This window comes from Somniosus microcephalus, chromosome 14 (assembly GCF_052327205.1).
Source record: "Somniosus microcephalus isolate GS21.2 chromosome 14, FLI_Smic_1.0, whole genome shotgun sequence".
Taxonomy (NCBI): Eukaryota; Metazoa; Chordata; class Chondrichthyes; order Squaliformes; family Somniosidae; genus Somniosus; species Somniosus microcephalus.
In genome coordinates, this window is record NC_141000.1 from 72,191,526 (window position 1) to 72,215,153 (window position 23,628).

Genomic DNA, 23,628 nt, shown 5'->3' on the forward strand with positions numbered 1-23,628 from the left:
CATAAGCTGTCGAAAAGAAAGACGTGCATTTATGCAGCTAGCACCTTTCGTGACCTTAGGGTGTCCGAAAGTGTTTTACAGCCAATGAAGTAATTTTGAAGTGTAGTCACTGTTGTAATGCAGGAAACGCGACAGACAATTTGTGGACAGCAAAGAACCTGAAACAGCAATGAGATACTGACCAGATTGTGACTACCCACTGAGCCACAGCATCCAGCAAAGAAATACACGTCTTCATTTATTTTTTGTAGGCTCTTTATCAGGCATACAACTTCACAAGTTTATAAGTGTGCCCATTACTTCCATCTCCTCAGCATCAATGGCCACTTTCTTCGGTCTTCCACTACTCTTCTGGGTTCTGCCTCATAATTCAGATGTAATCTTGGTGTTTGGGAAGCTGGTGTTGAGCCTCTACTTTTCCTCACTCAGCTCCTTCATTATCATGACAACAATCAGGGAACTAGCAAGAATACCATTTTCATATTCTAGTATCCATGATTTTTGTGTGGCAATTGCCAAGAATTAGTACTCCAATATGACTTCAGGTAAACCACAATAAAAGGGATTACTTTGACAATAACTAAGGCAAATCATCTTGGGAGAGGAATAGCCAATAGCTTGGCCCTTTATAGGTTATATTTAAAACTAGCAAACAACATAACAGTTAAAATGTCTATTTTATTTCTGTAACAATTCCATCTTCACAACTATTCTTTTAAAATAAATATACACTTGCTGTATTAACCCACTTGTAGTTTTGGGAGGTTTCACCTGTGGCTAATAGCCTCAAGAAAGCCAGTTAAGCCCTGGACCCAGTTCTTCAGCAGCTAGACCCAGATGCTCTACTCCTACCAAGCCCTGGAGTCAAACCTCTGCCAGTCAGACCCCAACTTCCATTCAGCCAGGCCTTAAACCTTTGCGAGCCAGCCAACAGGTCTGGACTAGAGTTCTGGCCTGCTTAGGCAGCCCCAAACTGGACTGCAATCCAGCCAAGCTCTAGATCTCCATTGTTTTGTCACCCACCCTGGACCCTCCACATCCATCTTTAGGCCCCAAACCTTCCATGACCTTCACTTGGCCCTGGACCCATTTCACACCACCTTCAATGCTTGGACTCTCTTCAACCGTCATCAGGCTCCAGTTTCTTTTCCTCTGTGATTGTATTTCCTTTATCATCTCTGATCCAGGATTGCTTTGATCTCCATCAGGCCTCTGACCTTGTACAATGCACTACATCACAAATTTACACAGTCGTGCATATTTAACCTATAGCCATTTCTGCGTCCATTGTGTGAACATTTCAGCTGCAGCCCTAGAGTCAAATTTCCCATAATTTTTCTTGCAAACATGGAGAGAAGCCTAAGGCTATCCAAGTCAGACAGGTCGAGAGGTAGGAGGCAGACTAAAGGCTATACACCTGTCCTCTTGATAGGGGGTTGTGAATCAGGCTAACAACCTGCCCATGTAAAAATTTCTATTGTTGCGGAGACAAGACTACTATCTGCTGGATGCAAGGCACTACTACCAATTGCCTCAACCCATTTTCTGCTGCTGCAGCACCTGACTTCCTCTCCTGCTGCCACCCTAGGAGCAAGTCCCTCCTGGATGGACCCACAGTTTCTATTTGTTCTGCTCATGGCATCCTCTGCTGCACCCAATGTAGCTCTGGCACCAGGCTTTCCCAGATCACTAATCCACACTAAGCCTCTCAGTGCAAACCCCATCCATCTTCCCTCCCAGGAACAAACCCTGCCAATCTCCTCCCTGTTCCTTTCTTTTCTGTCCTGCAGATTTTACTGAACAGCAATACTAGACTATTACCCATTCACTACACAATGCTCTTCAAAACAAAAGCTCCCTGACAAATAAGGCTCTCACAACCTCATCCCAAGTGTCAATTGATATCCCGGGTCTTACCGAAACTTGACTCACAAATGGTGACTCATTCCACTTTGTCAAGGCCGCCTGCCCAGTTATTCATTTCACCATGTCACTTACCGTAACTATCGTGATGGTGTTGTCACTCTCATTGACAGATTAGTCCTCTGGCACCTTATTCTTTACCACCCCTCCTATTTTTCCTTCAAAATCCTTCTTGTCTACTGCCACCTGCCTTGACTCATCCACAGCACTTAACCTGCTCAACAGCTCCTTTGCTTCTTCCTTTGACGCCCTTGTCCCTCATTATCTCCCATCCTCACCATTCCCAATTCTTCTCTCCAAACCTTTAAAGTAGAGGGCCACAGATTGGTGAGCACCTGGTCTGATAGTTCACCACCAGATCTCGCTCCATCTAAAGCAATATTGTGCCTCCTATTCCTTCATCCAAATCCTACTACTCCAGCCTTATTGTGGAGGGCGGGGACTAACCGAAGCTTCGGGCTGGATTTTCATTGAGGTGGGGCTACAACTTTTGGGGTTGTAGTCCCGGCTCCACCGAGTTCTAGCCAACCCACGCGATTTAGACTTGATTGACCTTAAGGGCCACCCGGCAACAGGTGACGTCACAGATTGAAATTTCATCTGTCAAGACCTTTTGACAGATTAAATATCAGCGTTTCACAGCTGTTTGAAGCTGTCAAACACTGACAATCTGTACTCCAGGTTAATTCCTTCCTCTCAGGATGATTTAGAGATCTCCCCGGAACAGAAAGCAGAGGCTGCAGATTTTGACAGCTGGCGGCCATTCTGCTTTCTGTGCCGGTGAGATGAGGGACTCCCGAGACCTGAAAGAAGGAAGGCTGTAAAGGTAAGTAAAGGTTAGTAGAACTTCTTTAAACACTTTACACAGACCAAACACACTTACCTCTGCATTCATGCACCCATCACTCACCTGAATACCGGACATCTCGACCCCTCCAAGCCCTTCATCCCGACGGCCTGCCTCGCTAACTTGGCGTGGTCTGGAGTCGTCGGGAATCCCACACTTCAGGGATGAAAATAGGGATTAGGCTAAAAACTGCCTGTTAACTACCTGTTAACAGGCAGTTAATTGGCACTAATCCCCTTCCCGCCTCGGGGGGGCGGGTCCCAGTGCGGGGCGGGTACCCGCCTCCTTTGAAACTGGCATGGAGGCGGGACCCCCGATTTCAGGATTTTAAACCCCCACACGCCTCCAATCCCGACTCCACTGCCCAATGAAAATCCTGCCCTTCATCTCTCAACGACAAACCATATCCTGCATTCTCCTTTATGCTTTGCTCCCCCCATTTTCACATCAAATAAAATGTAAGATTTGTTTGTCTTAAAGATCATCTGCCTTAATCCCGTCCTCTGCACTCTCTACAAACTCCAGTTACTCTACAGTTCTTCCCCATCTTCTCTCAGGCCTTCCCCCATCTTCTCTCAGGCCTTCTCTAAGTTTGATGAGACCCCTGTCATATGACCTCGATTCCCTTCTGACTCAATTACTCATCACGGAACTACTCATGGCTGGTTCAATGCTTTCTGGCATTGTCAATGGCTCCCTTTGTTCATAATTTGTCCCAACTTTCAAGACTGCTGTCATCACTCCTCTTCCTCAAAATACCTTCCCTTAACACCTTTACCATCTCCAACCTCACCTGCCTTGCTAAAGTTCTTGAACATGTTATCACCACCCAGCTTTCCCATCATTCCCTCTCTGAATTCCTTCAAGCCATTTTCTGCCTAGTCTTGGTCAAAGTCACCGATAACATCCTTTGTAATTGCAGTGTGCTATCCATCCTCATCTTTTTTGACACAGCTGACCATTCTTTCTCTACCCTCTCTTATTTGGTCTATCCTTTGTGGTATTGCCCTAGCTTTCCACTTCTAGCTGTCCCAACAGACAGCCCAGCTACTGTAATGGCTTCTTGTCCCATCCCCACATTGGGTGTGCTTGGCTCCTTTCTTTTCCTTGTCTACATGTTGCCTGTTGTCAACATCATTCATAGGCACGAGGTCAGCATGCACATGTATGCTGATAACAGCCAGCTTTACCTCTCTGCCACCATTTTTGATTCCTTGAGCACCACTGTGTAGTAATAGCTGCTTAGATCATGTCCCAGATGAGGAAGAATTTCCTTCAACTCAAATCAACAAGGCCATTTGACTCCTGCCTAGAAGTCCACACCTTAGCATCTACTCCCTCATTCCCTTTCAGACTGGGTTTGACAGTGCATAACCTTCATGTCCTGTTTGACTGAACAGAGTTTCAAACCCCACAACCTTGCCATCAGCAAGACTGTCTATTTCAAGTTCTGCAACATTGCCAGTCTCTACTCCTACCTGACCCCCAATGCCATTGAAATAATTAGTAGGCCGGATTTTGCAGTAAAGATGGGCACCTGCAGACTTGATTACTGCAATGCTCTTTTTGTCAGTCACCCAAGTTCTGCCCTTTATAGACAGTAACTTGTCCAAAACGCCATCATCCTCATCCTACATTAGGCCCTGTTTCCCTATTACCCCTAATCAACCTTCACTGGCTCTCTATGCATCAATTTCAAAATACCAGTCCTCATCTACAAATCCTTCCATGGCCTTGCTCCTCTCCAATTCTGCAACCTCATTGAGCCCTATGTCAAATTACGCACGCTCCACTCTTCTGATTTTGACCCTCTGCCTTGTGACGGTTCTCCTCTCCTTCAACAGCCTCCTCAAAATGTGCCTCTGTAATCATGTCTTTGGTTACCTCATTAATGTTGATCCTCTCATTTCTCAGTCTGCAGCCATTTCCACCTCTTGAGATGTTTCATTATGTTAAATACACTGTACAAGGGCAAGCTGCTGTTGTTGGATAAAATGTACCGATCCAATCCCCTCAATTTTAAAAATATTACCTCACCAAAGATTTTTTTACGTCGTCAGTTATCAGTTCAGATTACATTCCGAACTCTTTGTCCACATCAGAAGAAAGATCAAAGAAATGAATGCTTTTTTTGATGAAAATGATTCCTGGTGAGGACAAATGCTTAATAACGCTTGGAAAAATTTCTTGCACCATGCAAGTAACTAATGAAATTAGTTAACAGCAGGGGAGAAAATTTATTATTCATGCTTTAGCACTTACTTCTCGACACATGTGGATTCATTAAAATCTCTTTCATCCCTACAAAGAAAATCCTCTGATTAGGTTGAATTTGGCACTTATATGAACCATTTATCACATATGACACAAAGGAATTAATGGAAAACAGATGGTTCACACCAACAGATGATTTGCACTATTTATGAATGCACAAAATTTAAAAGGCTATACAGCTATTAAGTCTCACCTTCCACAGATCATGTACAACATAGCCCATCAACTATGTCTATCCCAGTATTTTAATGGTTTGAATCATACCACTCCCCAAATCCAAATGAAAACTAGTTCAGCTCTGCAAATCTGTCCTCAAATTCTGGAATTATCCTCTTCAATCATCTCAAATGCAGCAATGTTCTTTTGAAGATAGGGTGCCCAAAATTGCACAATAATCCAAATGTAGCCTCCCAGTGTTTTATAAAAGATTACAATACAGTAACTGGTTTTGAATTGAGATGTGTTTGATTAACTTTGTTAATAACTACACATTCATTGAAAGTGTCAATGAAAAAAAAAATCACAGATACTTCCTTTTCTAACTTCGCTAGTAAGCATTCTTTAACTGCACGTTTTCAGTTTCCTGTTTAGTTTGTTGATGCTAATATTGTAACTATAATTAAACAGAGTTATTCGTCCCTCATGCTGTTATTCCTAATGTTTTATGGAAAATGATTAAAATTCAATTTAGAGAGTTACAGTATCTGCCATTTCTTAGCCCAGCTGCTTAATTGGTCTGCATCTTTTTTGAGTGTTGTCCAACATAACAGTAGGATACCAAGTATAACAATTTTTGATCCATCTGATACAAGACACTTAGATTAAGGGGGCAGATCCTCTCTTTGGACCAGGACATGTCTCTTCTAACCTCTGCCATACCCAAGTAATCTGAATTTGTGTGCGTATTTTGGCTGCCGCTCCAGACTCAAATCCATTACTACAATTTCCATTTTCTTCCCAACTCTTGGGCCATTCTCTCATGTCTCCTCCCCTTCTCGTCACCCATCTCCCCCTCAGGTACTTTGCCTCCCACAACCCCAACCCATCACTAATTCGTTATCTTCCTACTCTCCTGCCATTGCCTACCCTTGGATAAGCCCACAAGCTCTGTGCCTCTCTCAGCATTCTCTGAAGGGCTCATCAAGGCACCTGTTGTTACCTTATGGCAGCAACCCCAACTGTCCCATCCTCCCCTCTCGCTGATCTTCCTGCAAAGCTCAGGGGTAATCTTGCCAACTTCCTTCCTGGCTCACACACTCCACCCACCACTGCCCCCTTGGACTCTGCCAGCAAACCAACAATCACTACCTCGCTGCATTTCTCTCCAGACTGTCCATTCACTCGCGAACAAGGCCCTTGCCATCCACGACCATATTGTTCAGCGATTGCATCGACATCCTAGCTCACGAATAACAACACCTTTCCCTATACTGAAGCCTCCCCGTCTGGCTATACTTTCTACCACCTGCCCCGCCAAAACTTCCATAGTGGCGGATATGGCCCTCATCACCAAATCACACCTTGGTCTCTTTCCCCCATTCCTCTGGTACTTTCTCATCCTATGAGCACCTCACTTCATTACACAGCTCTTACCTCCCCTTTAAAATCCTTGTTGTCCATCACCTCCCCCCAAGCGTCTCACCGGAGATATCCTCCCTTCTTTTCTCCCTCTTCACTGAGCGACTCTTGATTGTTGATGATTTCAATCTTCATCTCAGCTCCCCTTACCCTTTCCCCTGAAGTAACTACCCTCCTGAAACCTCTCTCCTTATAACCATTTAGCCATTCTCACGGCCACCCCCTTGACCTGGCCATCTCCTATAGCCACTCTACTCCCGTAGTATCTATCACAGCAGTCGATCTCTGACTATTCCTTGCACCCTCACCACCCACATCCTCCTACCACCTTCCAACCCCACTTTCTTCTGTGTCCATTCCTGGAAAAAAAAACTCTCCCCCAAGTCACTGACAATTGCCTAGCCTTTGGCCTCCATTCACTAAAATACTTCTGCAGCTAGCGATATACTTACCCACTCCCTCATGTCCAAATTTGATGCCCTTGTCCCCAGCAAAACCTTTATTCTCTCCCATCCCGGCTGACTCCCCTAGACTTGTTAACAAATTTAAAGCCCATAGGATTAAAGGGACACTGGTAGTGTGGATACAAAATTGGCTAAGGGGCAGAAAGCAGAGTAGTGGTGATAGCCGAGCTTGTAAATGGTCCCGTCTCCTCAGGGACTGTCTGACTCACTTTCAAAATCCTCATCATCGTCCCCTCCTCAAAAAACCCACCTGCGACCCCTCTGTCCTTTCAAACTACCGCACCATTTTCAACCACTTTTTCCTCTCCAAAGTGTTTTAATGTGTTGTCACCTCCGAATGTGTGCTCATCACTCCTGCAACACCATGTTTGAACCTCTCCAATTAGGTTTACATTCCTGCCACAGCAATGAAATGGCCCAGACCAAAGTCACCATTGACATCCTCAGTGACTGGGACAATGGTGCATTATCCCTCATCATCGTCCTTGAACTCTTTGCAGCCTTTGATACGGTTGACCACACCATCCAGCTCCATTCTCCAGCTCAGTGGGATTGATTCACTCGGTTCCACTCTTACCTTAACGATCCATTCGTAGCCAGAGCATCTTCAGGAATGGCATCTGTTCCTGTTCCCGCACCATTACTTCTGGAGTGCCCCAAGAGTTGTCCTCGGCCTTCTCCTCTTCCTCATCTACATGATGCTCCTTGGTGACATCATCCACAGACATGGGGCCAGCTTCTACATGTACGCTGACGACACCCAGCTCTACCTTTCCACTACATCTCTGAATCTGTCAACTGCGTTTGTGTTCTCTGACTGCTTGCCCAATATTGGGAATGGTAACATAATGGTTATGTTACTGGACTAGCAATCCAGAGGCCTGGACCAATGATCCAGAGAAGTGAGTTCAAATCCCACCACAGCAGCTGAGGAATTTAAATTCAGTTAATTAAATAAATCTGAATAAGAAGCTAGTATCAGTAATGGTGACCATGAAACTATCGGATTGTTGTAAAAACCCATCTCCATTAAGGAAGGAAATCTACTGTCCTTACCTGGTCTGGCCTATGAGACTCTAGACCCACAGCAATGTGGTTGACTCTTAACTGCCCTTTGAAATGGCCTGGCAAGCCACTCAGTTGTAGCAAACTACTACGAAAAAAATAAGAATAATAGAACAGGACGAAGCACCCGGCATCGACCTCAACACCGGCTATGGTCACAACAATGGTACACCCAGCCCAGGCGACTTTGCAAAGTCCTCCTCACTAACATCTGGGGACTTGTGCCAAAATTGGGAGAGCTGTCCTACAGACTAGTCAAGCAACAGCCTGACACAGTCATACTCACAGAATCATACCTTTTCAACCAATGTCCCAGACTCCTCCATCACCATCCCTGAGTATGTCCTGTCCCACAGGCAAGACAGGCTCACCAGTCATGGCGGCACAGTCGGGAAGGAGTGGCCCTGGGAGTCCTCAACATTGACTCCAGACCCCATGAAGTCTCATGACTTCAGGTCAAGCATGGGCAAGGAAACCTCCTGCTGAATACCACCTACCGCCCTCCCTCAGCTGATGAATCAGTACTGCGCCATGTTGAACACCACTTGGAAGAAGCACTGAGAGTAGCAAGGGCACAGAATGTACTCTGGGTGGGGGACTTCAATCTCCATCACCAAGAGTGGCTCAGCAGCACCACTACTGACCGAACTGGCCGAGTCCTGAAGGACAGTCTGGGCCTGCGGCAGGTGGTGAGAGAACCAACATGAGGGAAAAATCTACTTGACCTCGACCTCACCAATCTACCTGTCGCAGATGCATCTGTCCATGACAGCAGTGACCATCGCACAGTCATTGTGGAGACGAAGTCCCATCTTTACACTGTTGTGGCACAACCACCGTACTAAATGGGATAGATTCAGAACAGATCTAGCAGCTCAAAACTGGGCATCCATTCAGCAGCAGAATTGTATTCCACCACAATCTGTAATCTCATGGCCCAGCATATCCCTCATTTTACCATTACCATCAAGCCTGGGGACCAACCATGGTTCAATAAGGAGTGCAGAAGAGCATGCCAGGAGCAGCACCAGGCATACCTAAAAATGAGACGCCAACCTGGGGAAGCTGCAACACAGGACTACATGCATGCTAAACAGAGGAAGCAGCATGCTATAGACAGAGCTAAGCGATCCCACAATCAATGGATCAGATCAAAGCTCTGCAGACCTGCCACATCCAGTCGTGAATGGTGTTGAACCATTAAACAACTAACGGGAGGAGGAAGCTTCATGAACATCCCCATCTCAATGATGGCGGAGCCCAGCATGCGAGTGCAAAAGAAAAGGCTGAAGCGTTTGCAACCATGTTCAGCCAGAAGTGCCGAGTGGATGATCCATAGCGGCCTCCTCCTGATGTCCCCACTGTCACAGAAGCCAGTCCACAGGATATCAAGAAACGGTTGAGCCCACTGGATACAGCAAGGTCAAGGGCCCCAACAACATCCCGGCTGTTGTGCTGAAAGACTTGTGCTCCAGAACCAGCTGCGCCTCTTGCCAAGCTGTTCCAGTACAGCTACAACACTGGCATCTATCCAACAATGTGGAAACCTGCTCAGGTATGTCCTATCTACAAAAAGCAGGACAAATCCAATCCGGCCATCAGTCTACTCTCAATCATCAGCCAAGGGATGGAAGCTGTTGTCGCCAGTACTTACTCACCAAAAACCTGCTCACTGATGCTCAGTTTGGGTTCCACCAGGCCAACTTCGCTCCAGACCTCATTACAGCCTTGGTCCAAACACGGACAAAAGAGCTGAATTCCAGAGGTGAGGTGAGAGTGACTGCCCTTGACATCAAGGCAGCATTTGACCAAGTGTGGCATCAAGGAGCCCTAGTAAAACTGATGTCAATGGGAATCAGGGGGAAAACTCTCCACTGGCTGTGGAGTCATACCTAACACAAAGGAAGATGGTTGTGGTTCTTGGAGGTCATTCATCACAGCCCCAGGACATCGCTGCAGGAGTTCCTCAGGGCAGTGTCCTAGGCCCTACCATCTTCAGCTGCTTCATCAATGACCTTCCCTCCATGTCAGAAGCGGGGATGTTCACTGATGATTTCACAGTGTTCCGATCCATTCGCAGCTCCTCAAATAATGAAGCAGTCCATGCCCGCATACAACAAGACCTGGACAACATTCAGGCTTGGGTTGATAAGTGGCAAGTAACATTCGTACCACACAAGTGCCAGGCAATGACTATCGCCAACAAGTGAGGGTCTAACCACCTCCCCATGACATTCAATGGCATTACCATTGACGGATCCCACACCATCAATATCCTGGGGGTCAACATTGACCAGAAACTTAACTGGACCAGCCACAAAAATACTATGGCAACAAGAGCAGGTCAGAGGCTGGGTATTCTGTGGCACGTGTCTCATCTGACTCCCCAAAGCCTTGCCACCATCTACAAGGCACAAGTCAGGAGTGTGATGGAATACTCTCCACTTGCCTGGATGAGTGCAGCTCCAACAACACTCAAGAAGCTCGACACCATCCAGAACAAAGCAGCCCGCTTGATTGGCACCCCATCCACCACCTTAAATATTCACTCCCTCTACCACCAGCGCACCATTGCTGCAGTATGTACCATCTACATGATGCACTGCAGCAACTCGCCAAGGCTTCTTTGATTGCACCTCCGAAACCCCTGACCTCTACCACCTAGAAGGACAAGGGCAGCAGGTGCATGGGAACACCATCACCTGCAAGTTCCCCTCCAAGTTACACACCATCCTGACCTGGAAGTATATCACTGTTACTTCATCATCGCTGGTTCAACTGTAACAAGGCAGGGACAGGGTACTGAATTTGGATGATCAGCCATGATCTCATTGAATGGCGGAGCAGGCTCGAGGGGCCGAATGGCCTACTCCTGCTCCTATCTTCTATGTAACAGCACTGTGGGAGTACCTTCACCACACTGACTGCAGCGGTTCAAGGCGGCGGCTCACTACCACCTTCTCAAGGGCAATAAATGCTGGCGTTGCCAGCGATGCCCACATTTCATGGGCGAATAAAAAAAGTCTTCAATTTTCTCCAATTCCAAGAAAGGCTAAAATCATAGTCTTCGGTCCCTGCCACAAACTCCGTACCACTGTCACTGATTCCATCCTACTCCCCAGACATTCTCTCATGCTCAACCAGACTGTTTGCAATCTTTGACCTGGAACTGACCTTTCAATCCCATATACTCTGTCAGAAAGACTGCCTACTTCAACCTTTGTAATACTGCCCGCCTCCAGCCCCTGTCTCAGCCTATGTTCTGCTTAAACACTCATCCATTCCTTTGCCACCTCCAGACTCGCTTCCCATTCTCCAATCTCCCTAAACTCCAGCTCATCAAAAACTGTTCTGCTTGTGTCCTATCCCGCACCATGTCCTGCTCACCCTTCACCCATATCCTTGCTGACCTACATTGGCTACCGACCCCCAAAAGCTTCAAGTTAAAATTCTCATTCTTATGTTTAAATCATTTCATGTCCTCACCATTCCCTACTTCTGTAACTTCCTCTAGCTCTACAATTACCCGCCCCACAAATGCTCTGTTCCTCTAACTCTGGGCCCTTGTGCATCCCCCTCTCTTCGCACCAACATGCCGACCATGTCTTCCATCTTCTGGGTCCCAAGCTCTGGAATTCCCTCCTTAAACCCCTCTGCCTCTCCACCTCCCTCTCCTTCTTTAAGGCCCTTCTTAAAAACCACCTCTTTGACCAAGCTTTTGTTCACCACTCCTGATATCTGCTCCTTTGACTCGAGTTTTTTTTGTTTGATTATATCTCTGTGAAGCGTCCTAGGATGGTTTTGAACATTAAACGTGCAATATAAATGGAAGTTGTTAGTGTTTATCTTCCTTCTACTTGATACTTAACTACCTAGCCTGAAAGCAGCAATTTTTATAATAGAAAGTACTTTCTTCCAAGAGATGATCCAGAACAGATCTTTGCTAAAATCTACGAGTGATGGCACTCCAGAGAGTGCTTAATGGCTGATGTGTGATTGCATGAGCAGGTTTTTGGCAGCGTTGCAAGAATCAGTCTCATAGCTCTGACCAGCTATCAGTGCAGGATGTGCAGGAAACAGAAAATTTGTAACCTGATTGTATCAGGAGCTCTGAAAAAAAAAACTTGCATCCGGTTCTTCCCTGAAATGGTTCATCTATAAGCAGTCTTTGGCCAGTTCTAAACTCAAATCTAAAATTCATTAAGGTTTGCTCCCTTGGGGGGAAAAAAACCATTTCAACAACCCACTACAGTTAACCCTAAATATCCTGGGCTTAGCCAACTTAGTTTAATAAATGTTCTAATTGCTGAAATGATCAAATCCATCATACAAATGGGAAAACTGTGGTGTAGTCCACACGCTGCACTTTTGTTTGAGAACTGGTTTCAAACCGTGTCCTTACTATGTAGAATCATAGAATGGTTACAGCACAGAAAGAGACCATTCGGCCAGTCAAGCCCATGCTGGCTCTCTGCAAGACAAATTCCGCTAGTCCCACTCCCCCGCCCTTTCCCCACAGCCCTGCAGATTTTTTTCCTTCAGGTAATTATCCAACTCCCTTTTGAAAGCCATGATTGAGTCTGCCTCCACCACCCTTTCAGGCAGTGCATTCCAGATTCTAACCACTCGCTGAAAAAAGTTTTCCCTCATTCCACCTTTGGTTTTTTTGCCAATCACTTTAAATCTGTGACCTCTGGTTCTCGACCCTTCTGACAATGGGAAGTTTCTCTCTATCTACTCTGTCTAGACCCCTCATGATTTTGAACACCTCTATCAAATCTCCTCTCAACCTTCTCTGCTCCAACGAGAACAACCCCAGCTTCTCTAGTCTATCCACGTAACTGAAGTTCCTCATCCCTGGAATCATTCTCGTAAATCTTTTCTGCACCCTCTCTATGGCCTTCACATCCTTCCTAAAGTGCGGTGCCCAGAATTGGACACAATATTCCAGTTGAGGCCGAACCAGTGTTTTTTAAAGGTTCATCATAACTTCCTTGCTTTTGTACTCTTATGCCTCTATTTATGAAACCCAGGATCCCATATGCTTTTTTAACCGCTTTCTCAACCTGCTCTGCCACCTTCAACGATTTGTGCACATATATCCCCAGGTCTCTCTGTTCATGCACCCCCTTTTGGATTGTACCCTTTAGTTTAGATTGCCTCTCCTCGTTCTTCCTACCAAAATGTATCACTTCACACTTTTCTGCCTTAAGTTTCACCAGCCTGTCTATGTCTTCTTGAAGTCTATCACTATCCTCCTCACTGTTCACTATACTTCCAATTTTTGTGTCAGCTGCAAATTTTGAAATTGTGCCCTGTACATCCACGTCCAAGTCATTAATATATATCAAGAAAAGCAGTGGTCCTAGAAACGACCCCTGGGGAACACCACTGTATACCTTCCTCCAGTCCGAAAAACAACCGTTCACCACTGCTCTGTTTCCTGTCACTTAGCCAATTTCGTATCCATGCTGCCACTGTCCCTTTTATTCCATGGGCTTCAACTTTGCTGGCAAGCCTATTATGTGGCACTTTATCAAACGCCTTTTGGAAGTCCATGTACACCACGTCAACCACATTGCCTTCATCAACTCTCTGTTACCTCATCAAAAAACTCGATCAACTTAGTTAAACACGATTTGCCTTTAACAAATCCATGCTGGCTTTCCTTAATTAATCCATACTTGTCCAAGTGACTGTTAACTTTGTCCCTGATTATCGATTCTAAAAGCTTCTCCACTACAGAGGTTAAACTGACTGGCCTGTAGTTGCTGGGTTTATCCTTACACCCTTTTTTGAACAAAGGTGTAACACTTGCAATTCCCCAGTCCTCTGGCACCACCCCCGTATCTAAGGAGGATTGGAAGATTACGGCCAGTACCTCCACGATTTGCTCCTCAACTTTCCTCAGCATCCTAGGATGCATCTCATCCGGTCCTGGTGACTTATCTACTTTAAGTACAGGCAGCCTTTCCAGTACCTCCATCATCAATTTTTATTTCATCTAGTATCACCACTGCCTCCTCTTTCTTGGTGAAGACAGATGCAAAGCACTCATTTAGTACCTCAGTCATGCCGTCTGCCTCCATGCGTAGGTCTCTTTTATGGCCCTAATCGGTCCCACCCCTCTTACTTACCATTTATTATTTATATGCCTATAGAAGACTTTTGAATTGCCTTTTATATTAGCTGCCAATCTCATACTCTCCCTTTGCCCCTTATTTTCTTTTTCATTCCCCTCTGAACTTTCTATATTTAGCCTGATTCTCACTTGTACTCTCAACGTGACATCTGTCATACGCGCTCTTTTTCTGCTTCATCTTACTCTCCATCGTTTTCGTCATGCAGGGAGCTCTGGCTTTAGTTGCCCTACCTTTCCCCCTCATGGGAATGTACCTCGACTGTACCTGAACCATCTCCTCTTTAAAGGCAGCCCATTGTTCAATTACAATTTTGCCTGCCAATCTTTGATTCCAGTTTACCCGGGCCAGATCAGTTCTCAACCCACTGAAATTTACCTTCCTCCTATTAAGTATTTTTGCTCTAGATTGCTCTCTGTCCTTTTCCATAGCCATTCTAAACTTTATGATACTATGATCACTGTTCCCTAAATATTCCCCTACTGACCCTTGCTCCACCTCATTCCCCAGAACCAGCAATGCCTCCTTCCTCGTTGGGCCGGAACCGTACTGATGAAGAAAGTTCTCCTGAACACACACTTCAGAAATTCTTCCCTCTCTCTGCCCTTTAAACTATTACTATCCCAGTCTATATTAGGATAATTGAAGTCCCCCATTATCACTACTCTATAGTTCTTGCATCTCTCTGTAATTTCCCTGCAAATTTGCTCCTTTATATCTTTCCCACTAGCTGGTGGCCTATAGAATACACCTAGTAGTGTAATGGCACCTGTATTATTTCTTAACTCTAACTAAATAGATTCTGTCCTTGGCCCTCTAGGACATCCTCTCTCTCCAACACTAACATTCTCCTTAACCAATACTGACACCCCACCCCCTTTCTTTCCTTCCCTATCTTTCCTGAACACCTTACATCCAGGAATATTTAAAACCCCATCCTGCCCTTTTGAGAGCCAGGTGTCTGTTATCGCCATATTCCCATGTGGCTATTTGAGCCTGTAGCTCACCAACCTTATTTACCACACTTTGTGCATTTACACACATGCACTGTAAACCTATCTTAGATCTTCTTGCATTTTCTCTTAGTCTGACCTCACCTAATACCTTACTATCTGTCTCTCCCAATCCTTTGTGCATTTTGTTTCTCCTTTCTAATGCTACATCCTGGTACCCATGCCCCTGCCAAACTAGTTTAAACCCTCCCCAACAGCACTAGCGACCCCCCCACGAGGACATTGGTTCCGGCTCTGTTGTGGTGCAACCCGTCCGGCCTGTACTGGTCCCACCTCCCCCAGAACCGGTCCCAATGTCCCAGGAATCTGAAGCCCTCCCTCCTGCACCATCTCTCCAGCCACACATTCATCTGTTCTATCCTCCTAGCTTGTGGCACAGTGAGTAATGCAGAGATTACTACATTTGAGGTTCTGCTTTTCAATCTTTTTCCTAGCTCCCTAAAATCTGCCTGCAGGACCTCATCCCTCTTTCTACTTATGTCTTTGGTACTGATATGGACCACGACCTCTGGCTATTCACCCTCCCCCCTCAGAGTGTTCTGCAGCCGCTCAGTGACATCCTTGACCCTGCAACATACTATCCTGGAATCATGTCTGCGGCCACAGAAACGCCTGTCTGTTCCCCCATCGAATCCCCGACTACGATTGCTTTCCCGATCTTCCTCCTTCCCCCCTCCCCGTACAGCTGAGCCACCCATGGTGCCTTGGACTTGGCTCTGGCTGTACTCCCCAGAGGAACCAGAGAACTGGATTCAAATCATGCCCTTACTATAAGCCTCCTCTTTCTGGTGGTTGTAAAGGTGCTTTGAAACATGAGTTAGGTAATACAACTCACAGTATGCATGGATCCACAGCCCAAAAGTGCTGCTATTTCAGCAAAAATTTTGAATCTTACTTAGATAGGGTACAGGACATTGAAAAATAGTGTTCTTTGAGATTAACATTACCACCATGTAGAGCGCTGTAAGGTGAATTTTTCTTTACATCTGACTGTGCTATACTTGACCTGGGAATGCCTGATGCTGACAGAGAGCAAAAAGTGGAAAAATGTTCCATTTTTCAGCATGAACAACCCTCTTCACGGGCATAAAATAATCACTGGAATGGTGTAACTCTTAAGATGTGTGCATTCAGGATCTCATAATGCAATTAGTGGCTTGTTATGTCAATTTAAAGTCCTTAACTCTGTCCAAATTCTAATTGCTAGTGAATACACATCAGTTGGCCAAGTAATAAATTTAAGACTACATTTTGTTAACAGAACAATAGATTTGCTTTGATGCAAGGCTAATCAATCAATCAATCAAGTGCAGCACAAACTGCTCGAGGTTCATAATCTTTGGTCAAACATTTATTCTATTTAGATTCCTGGCATTTATGTTATTTTAAGTCAATTATTATTAACAATGGCCCTACAACTATCCTGATCGTACGTAATGAGCAGTGCAAAGGAAGGTTCTGAAGCACATCGGTGTATATGTCAGGAATTAACTGCATGAAGACAGTATGAAACTCAACTGTTGTCTCCTCAGTACCATGCCTGTGAAAGGAGAGACACACAGTGAAATTTACACACACAAAGGCACAGTTTATGCAGAATGAGATGCCTTAAATAGAGAAACAAGTAGATACCTACTTTCTGCAGCTAGCAGTCCTAGTAAGTGGGCAGCATTTGGATAAATAACAAACATTAAGAACTTTTCAAAAGTCGTCGCACTAGAAGGCTGATGTGAATGAATTGTCTTATCCATATGAAACTGAAAAGAAAGTGAATTTACGTTTTGGCTGAATTATTTCAGGGTTGAAGCCATCATTGGTCAATCAGTGAATGCTTTAGTTCAGTGTTGTCCAATACAGTAGCCAACTGGCCAGATGTGACTAATTGGGAATCCGGAAGTCGATAATTGCTTTTATAATTAGTAAATAAAAAATGAATAACAGACACTGCTGTTGGGCATGTAATCTCAATACTCATTTTGGCATGATGTATGCATCTGCACTTCAATATTTTTGTACATTTGTTGGTAAAACGCTATAAAAAGCAGAGTGTACAAGTGTTTTTATCATAAGTGCTTTACTTCCTTGGTTACTGAATGATGGTAGATGTTTGTTAAGTAAATATATACCTGTGAATCACATTTACCTGTATTGTATGCAAGGCATTTTCTACTAAAATTAGTGCATGTGGCTAAAACGGTACCTGTGGCTAGTCAGAAATTTCGATTGGACAACACTGCTTTAGATCAATTTTGTTTGGATATAACTAATTGTCTTGTTAGCCAATTTACTAACTAAACAGATGCATGAATAGAAGCTAATGTATGCGTTAAAAACTAACGCCACCAACTCCCGATTAAAACAAATAAAACAAAAGGCAGCCAGCTAAGTCACCATTGAAATGCAATTGTTTTTGCTTTCAGACTTAAGCCCTAAATTTGAGGGATGTTTTAATTAAGTGCATGGTTCACAAAGCAGCGATTTTTTTTGTGGACATCCGTACCGGTGTTCAAATGGTACCAATGCGGTGGTGAAAACTGTACTATTCAACACTGAATGTCTATCGTTATATCAAGACTGGTATCAGTAACAATAAACTTAGTTACATGGATCAAATCAGATGTGGTACATTGAATGAAATAAAGGTTGAAATATGAAATTAGCACAGTTCTACCTTCAGGACCAGTCAAAGTAAGTCATATACACATGAACATTTTTTACCACTATGATAGTGTAACTATTATAGTTACAAATTCAAAGCAGGACATTTTAATCATTTCAACTGGGAAGACACATCAACACCAGTTGTTCCGCAAAGGACTTTGTTATTGAATGGATCAGATCTTAAAAAAATACAAGTATACTTTTAGGGATGGTCAAGCAAAATGGTATAATTTGCACACTTCTGTAAATGACGAATGATTTTCATTGCCAACTTTTGCAGGATTTTGTCACACTATTGTAATTTACTTCACGGTCCTCTACAGGCCAATGTTGTTTCAGTGACATGTACTGAGTAATTAATCAAAATACTGTTTTCAGTAAACAGACAGTTTCAACAGGCAGTTCTGATGAAGGGTCATTCACCTCAAACATTAACTCTGTTTCTCTCTCTACAGATGCTGCCTGACCTGCTGAGTATTTCCAGTATTTTCTGTTTTTATTTCAGTTTACTCTTAATTTTGGTTACACAAACTTGTGGACTGGTAACAAAATCAAAAGCCAGTACTGTAACATTATTAACACATGAAAACAAAAGGACAACTCAGGCTAAGCTAATTTAGTGCACCCCTGCTCAGGCTTAAATTGCATTTACTCAGGAAGTAAAATAGCGATAACCATCTAACTACACACCACCAGATGCAGGGCCCTGTAGCCACATAGGCAAAGCTAAATAGGAGTCTGTGTGATATGAATCCTTGTGTATTAATTCAGGGAAAGGCTTCGTGTTTGAAATTTTGTACTTTTTATTTGCAAATTCAAATGCAAATTTGCAATATGATGAGAGCTCAAAGTCAGGGAGAGATGGGGGGGATGAGGGGGAGACGCCAGGCGGAGACAAGGGAGGGGGCAGGCAATGGCGAGGGAGGGGGCAGGCAGAGGCGAGGGAGGGGGGGAGACGGTGGAGAGGGAGGGGGAGACGGTGGAGAGGGAGGGGGGAGACGGTGAGATGGTAGAGAGAGAAGGGGAGATGGTGGAGAGGGAGGGGGAGATGGTGGAAAAGGGGGCGATGGTGGAGTGGGAGAGAGGGAAGATTGGGCAAGGGGATGGGAGAGAGGGAGGGACAGTAGAAGAGAGGGAGATGAGAGAGTGAGGGGCAGATGGGAGAATAGGATGAGAAGCTGGGAGAGAAGGGACAGGGAAAGAGGAGAAGCTCAAAAGGGAAGAAATTGATACATAGAAAGGAAACTAAGTGAAATATAGAAGGGAGAGAGAGAGAAACACACAAGGGAACAAGGAGGAGACTACTGCTTTCAGATTTAACAGTATTCATAACCTTAGTCGGAAGACCATGAGCAGCAGTTTTATGGTGGAATTGGTTGTAAAATTATTGTTTTTCATTATTTATTGTTAAAGATAATATGCTGTGTGAGTAAGGAAATGTGGATTTAATAAACATAAAAAATATATTTTTGTTGCAGAGCTTCAGGATTTTGCTCTATGAAAATTACACGGGGATCAGCTTGTGTCTCTGGAATGGAAGAAATTTACCTGAGGAGGTGGGGTCTTCAGAGAAATCTGGTAGCTCCTCAGGAGGGTCTCCATAGAAAGAATTGAACTTGTGGCTTGATACAGCTGCTAGTACTGCCCCCTGAAATAAATTAAATGAAAAAAATATATAATTTTGTGTAATTCAGTTCAGCATAATTAATTCTATTCCTAGGATGGTTTCTAATCAATAAAGAAAGAATGAAATCAGTCACAAAATATCAACTGAATACCACCAGAAAGAGGTTACAAGGCTGTTATCTTATTGAGCAGATTGAAACAATATCCTGAACCACAAAACTGAAGCTCGAGAAATAACATGACCTGTACTCCAAGATTGTTCACAACTTCGTCCTCAATATCTTGGTTGACAAAAATCTATCAAAATTTTACCCCTATGGCTGAGCATTACTAGGTATGTATTATTAGCCACAAGCAGAGTATCATTGTAATCCTTTGTGATATTAAAAAGCAAAGGATTAATACAATGATCTGGCAGGTAATACCAATGTTGTGTTTTGGAGTAGTTATGGTGGTATCCATATCACAACATATTATAAATTAAGTTACAGACAGAGAAGGAGTGACTGGAACACCCCTACAAAGCTCATCTCAAGCATACATTTTCCACTCAGCTTCAGCACCTTTCACTGAATAGTGCATGTCAAAGTTGCTGTTGCAAAGCCATATAATCACATACAACAGAAAATAAAATGGTTTCGATAAAGTAAGATTTTTTTTCACTGTGTGCATTTAGAATTCAAAAAAGGAAAACAAACTAATTTGTCACCTATAATTTACTTTTGGCTTGTGACAAAACAGACCCTGGTGCACTGAAGTCCACCACTGATATTTAACATCAATTATTACTTAGATAATTTAAATCTGAGAAGTTTATGTGGGTGCTCCTTTTTCTCTCAAGGTCATTTTCAAATTAATATTTTTAGTTACTTGTGAGATTTGCAAGGTATCATTTCATACAGCATGCAGTATATACAATGCAGTTGATCCTCTGGATGATTATAGGAGATTATAGTTGTGTCCACATAACAGGAAGTCACAATTACCAATCTTACATGTCATCGGTTTGGGTGGAGATAAAAAATAATAAGGGGAAAAAGTCTCTGGTGGGCGTAGTCTACAGGCCCCCCGAACAGTAGCAATACGGTTGGACAAAGTATAAATCAACAAATAATGGAGGCCTGTTAAAAAAAGGTACGGTAATAATCATGGGTGATTTTAATCTCCATATTGATTGGACAAATCAAATTGGCCATGGTAGCCTTGAGGAGGAGTTCATAGAGTGTATCCGGGATGGTTTCCTAGAACAGTATGTAATGGAACCAACCAGGGAGCAGACTATCTTGGATCTGGTACTGTGTAATGAGACAGAATTAATAAATGATCTCATAGTAAAGGATCCTCTGGGAAAGAGTGATCATAACATGGTTGAATTTCAAATTCAGTTGGAGGGTGAGAAAGTTGTATCTCAAACCAGTGTCCTGATCTTAAAACAAAGGCAATTACAATGGCATACTGGCTAAAGTGGACTGGAAAAATAAATTAAAGCGTAAGACAGCTGAAATGCAGTGGCAGATATTTAAAAAGAGATATTTCATAACTCTCAACAAAAATATATTCCAGTGAGAAAGAAAGATTTTAAGAGAAGGGAGCACCATCTGTGGCTAACTAAGGTTGTAAAGGATGGTATCAAATTGAAAACGAAGGCATACCATGTTGCCAAGATTGGTGGGAGACCAGAGGATTGGGAAATTTTTTAAAACCAGCAAGGGATAACTAACAAAAGAGATGAATTATGAGAGTAAACTGGCAAGAAATAGTAAAACAGATAGCAAGAGCTTCTACAGGTATATAAAAAGGAAGAGAGTAGCTAAAGTAAACATTGGTCCCTTAGAGGATGAGACTGAGGAATTAATAATGGGGAACGGGGAAATGGCAGAGACTCTGAACAAATATTTTGTATCTGTCTTCACGGTAGAAAACATTAACAACATCCCAATAATGGATAATCAAGTGGCCACAGGGAGGGGGGAACTAAAGACAATCACTATCACTAAGGAAAAAGTACTTGGTAAAATAATGGGACTAAAAGACGACAAGTCCCCTGGACCAGATGGCCTGCATCCCAGGGTCTTAAAAGAAGTGGCTGCAGAGATAGTGGATGCATTGGTTGCAATATACCAAAATTCCCTGGACTCTGGAGAGGTCCCAGCGGACTGGAAAACTGCACCCCTGTTTAAGAAAGGAGGGAGACAGAAAGCAGGAAACTATAGACCAGTTAGCCTAACATCTGTCGTTGGGAAAATGCTGGAGTCCTTCATTAAGGAAGCAGTAGCAGGGCATTTGAAAAATCACAATGCAGTCATGCAGAGTCAGCATGGTTTTATGAAAGGGAAATCAGGTTTAACAAATTTGCTGGAGTTCTTTGAGGACGTAACGAGCAGGGTGGACAAAGGTGAGCCAGTGGATGTGGTGTATTTGGATTTCCAGAAGGCATTCGATAAGGTGTCACATAAAAGGTTACTGCATAAGATAACAGCTCAAGGAGTTGGGGGTAATATATTCGCATGGATAGAGAATTGGCTAACTAACAGAAAGTCGGGATAAATGGGTCATTTTTACGGTTGGCAAACGGTAACTAGTGGGGTGCCACAGGGGTCGGTGCTGGGGCCTCAACTATTTACAATCTACATTAATGACTTGGATGAAGGGACCGAGTGTAATGTAGCCAAGTTTGCAGATGATACAAAGATGGGTGGGAAAGCAAGTTGTGCAGGGGACTCAAAGAATCTGGAAAGGGATATAGACAGGCTAAGTGAGTGGGCAAACATTTGGCAGATGGAGTATAATATGGGAAAGTGCGAAGTTATCCACTTTGGCAGGAAAAATAAAAAAGCAAATTATTTAAATGGAGAGAGATTACAAAATGCTACAGTTCAGAGGGACCTGGGGGTCCTTGTGCTTGAAACACACAAAGTTAGCATGCAGGTACAGCAAGTAATCAAAAAGGCAAATGGAATGTTGGCCTTTATTTCAAGGGGGTTGGAGTATAAAAGCAGGGAGGTCCTGCTACAACTGTACAGGGTATTGGTGAGACCACACCTTGAGTACGGCATACAGTTTTGGTCTCCTTATTTAAGGAAGGATATATTTGCATTGGAGGCAGTTCAGAGACGATTCACTAGGTTAATTCCAGAGATGTGGGGGTTGACTTATGAAGAAAGGTTGAGCAGGTTGGGCCTATACTCATTGGAATTTAGAAGAATGAGAGGTGATCTTATTGAAACATAAAAGATACTGAGGGGGCTCGACAAGGTAGATGCAGAGAGGATGTTTCCCCTCGTGGGCATAGTTTCAGAATAAAGGGTCGCCCTTTTAGAACGGAGATGAGGAGGAATGTCTTCTCTCAGAGGGTCGTAAATCTGTGGAATTCTCTGCCCCAGAGAGCCGTGGAGGCTGTGTCATTAAATACATTTAAGGTGGAGATAGACAGATTTTTGCAAGATAAAGGAGTGAAGGGTTATGGGGAGCAGGCAGGAAAGTGCCTTTGAGCCCAAGATCAGCCATGATCTTATTGAATGGCGGATCAGGCTCGAGGGGCCAAGTGGCCTATTCCTGCTGCTATTTCTTATGTTCTTTTATCCAAATAATAAAGAGCTGAATAATAAAAAAGTACCATAATTTTAAATTAAAAGGTTTTCTGAATATGAAATCTAAGCACAATACAATTTAAAAAAATCTGTACTGCTTGTTTGTAGTGCCTCCACTGCTGTCCTGCGTAAGACCTGCTAACTTAGCATACACTAATGATCAAACCTCATAGTCTGTATGACTCAGTACATTAAGCTGCTGGGAAGCACCATGTTACTTTCTAAACACCTTGGGGGCTAAATTCGATAGCCCCCGAATACAGGCGTAGGTATCACGATGCACGATTAGCAAACTTCGTGCTGCCTGCTAATTTAAATGATTTTAGCGTGTAGCCAGCGCTAATCGTGCTGTTGAGTGGCTGCACGGCTGAACAGAGGGCCAATTTTGTGACAGGCTAGCACCAGTTAAAGCCAGCTTGCACCATTTAAAAGGAAGGTGCATTCTGG

General features: G+C 43.8%; 1 protein-coding gene across 16 annotated transcripts in view; it reads right to left on the reverse strand.

Annotated features, from left to right (window-relative positions):
• Window positions 1-23,628, reverse strand: part of caska (calcium/calmodulin-dependent serine protein kinase a) — a 540,018-nt gene that overhangs the window by 169,695 nt on the left and 346,695 nt on the right. For 12 of the 16 annotated variants that reach the window (XM_086006664.1, XM_086006672.1, XM_086006668.1 and 9 more), the window contains 2 exons: window positions 19,514-19,613; window positions 16,941-16,958 (listed from right to left, as the gene is read on the reverse strand). In XM_086006664.1, the coding sequence (XP_085862790.1) occupies window positions 16,941-16,958; window positions 19,514-19,613 (118 nt within the window). The remainder of the gene's footprint in view (window positions 1-16,940; window positions 16,959-19,513; window positions 19,614-23,628) is intronic. The other 4 variants (XM_086006665.1, XM_086006679.1, XM_086006676.1 and 1 more) reach the window with 1 other exon arrangement.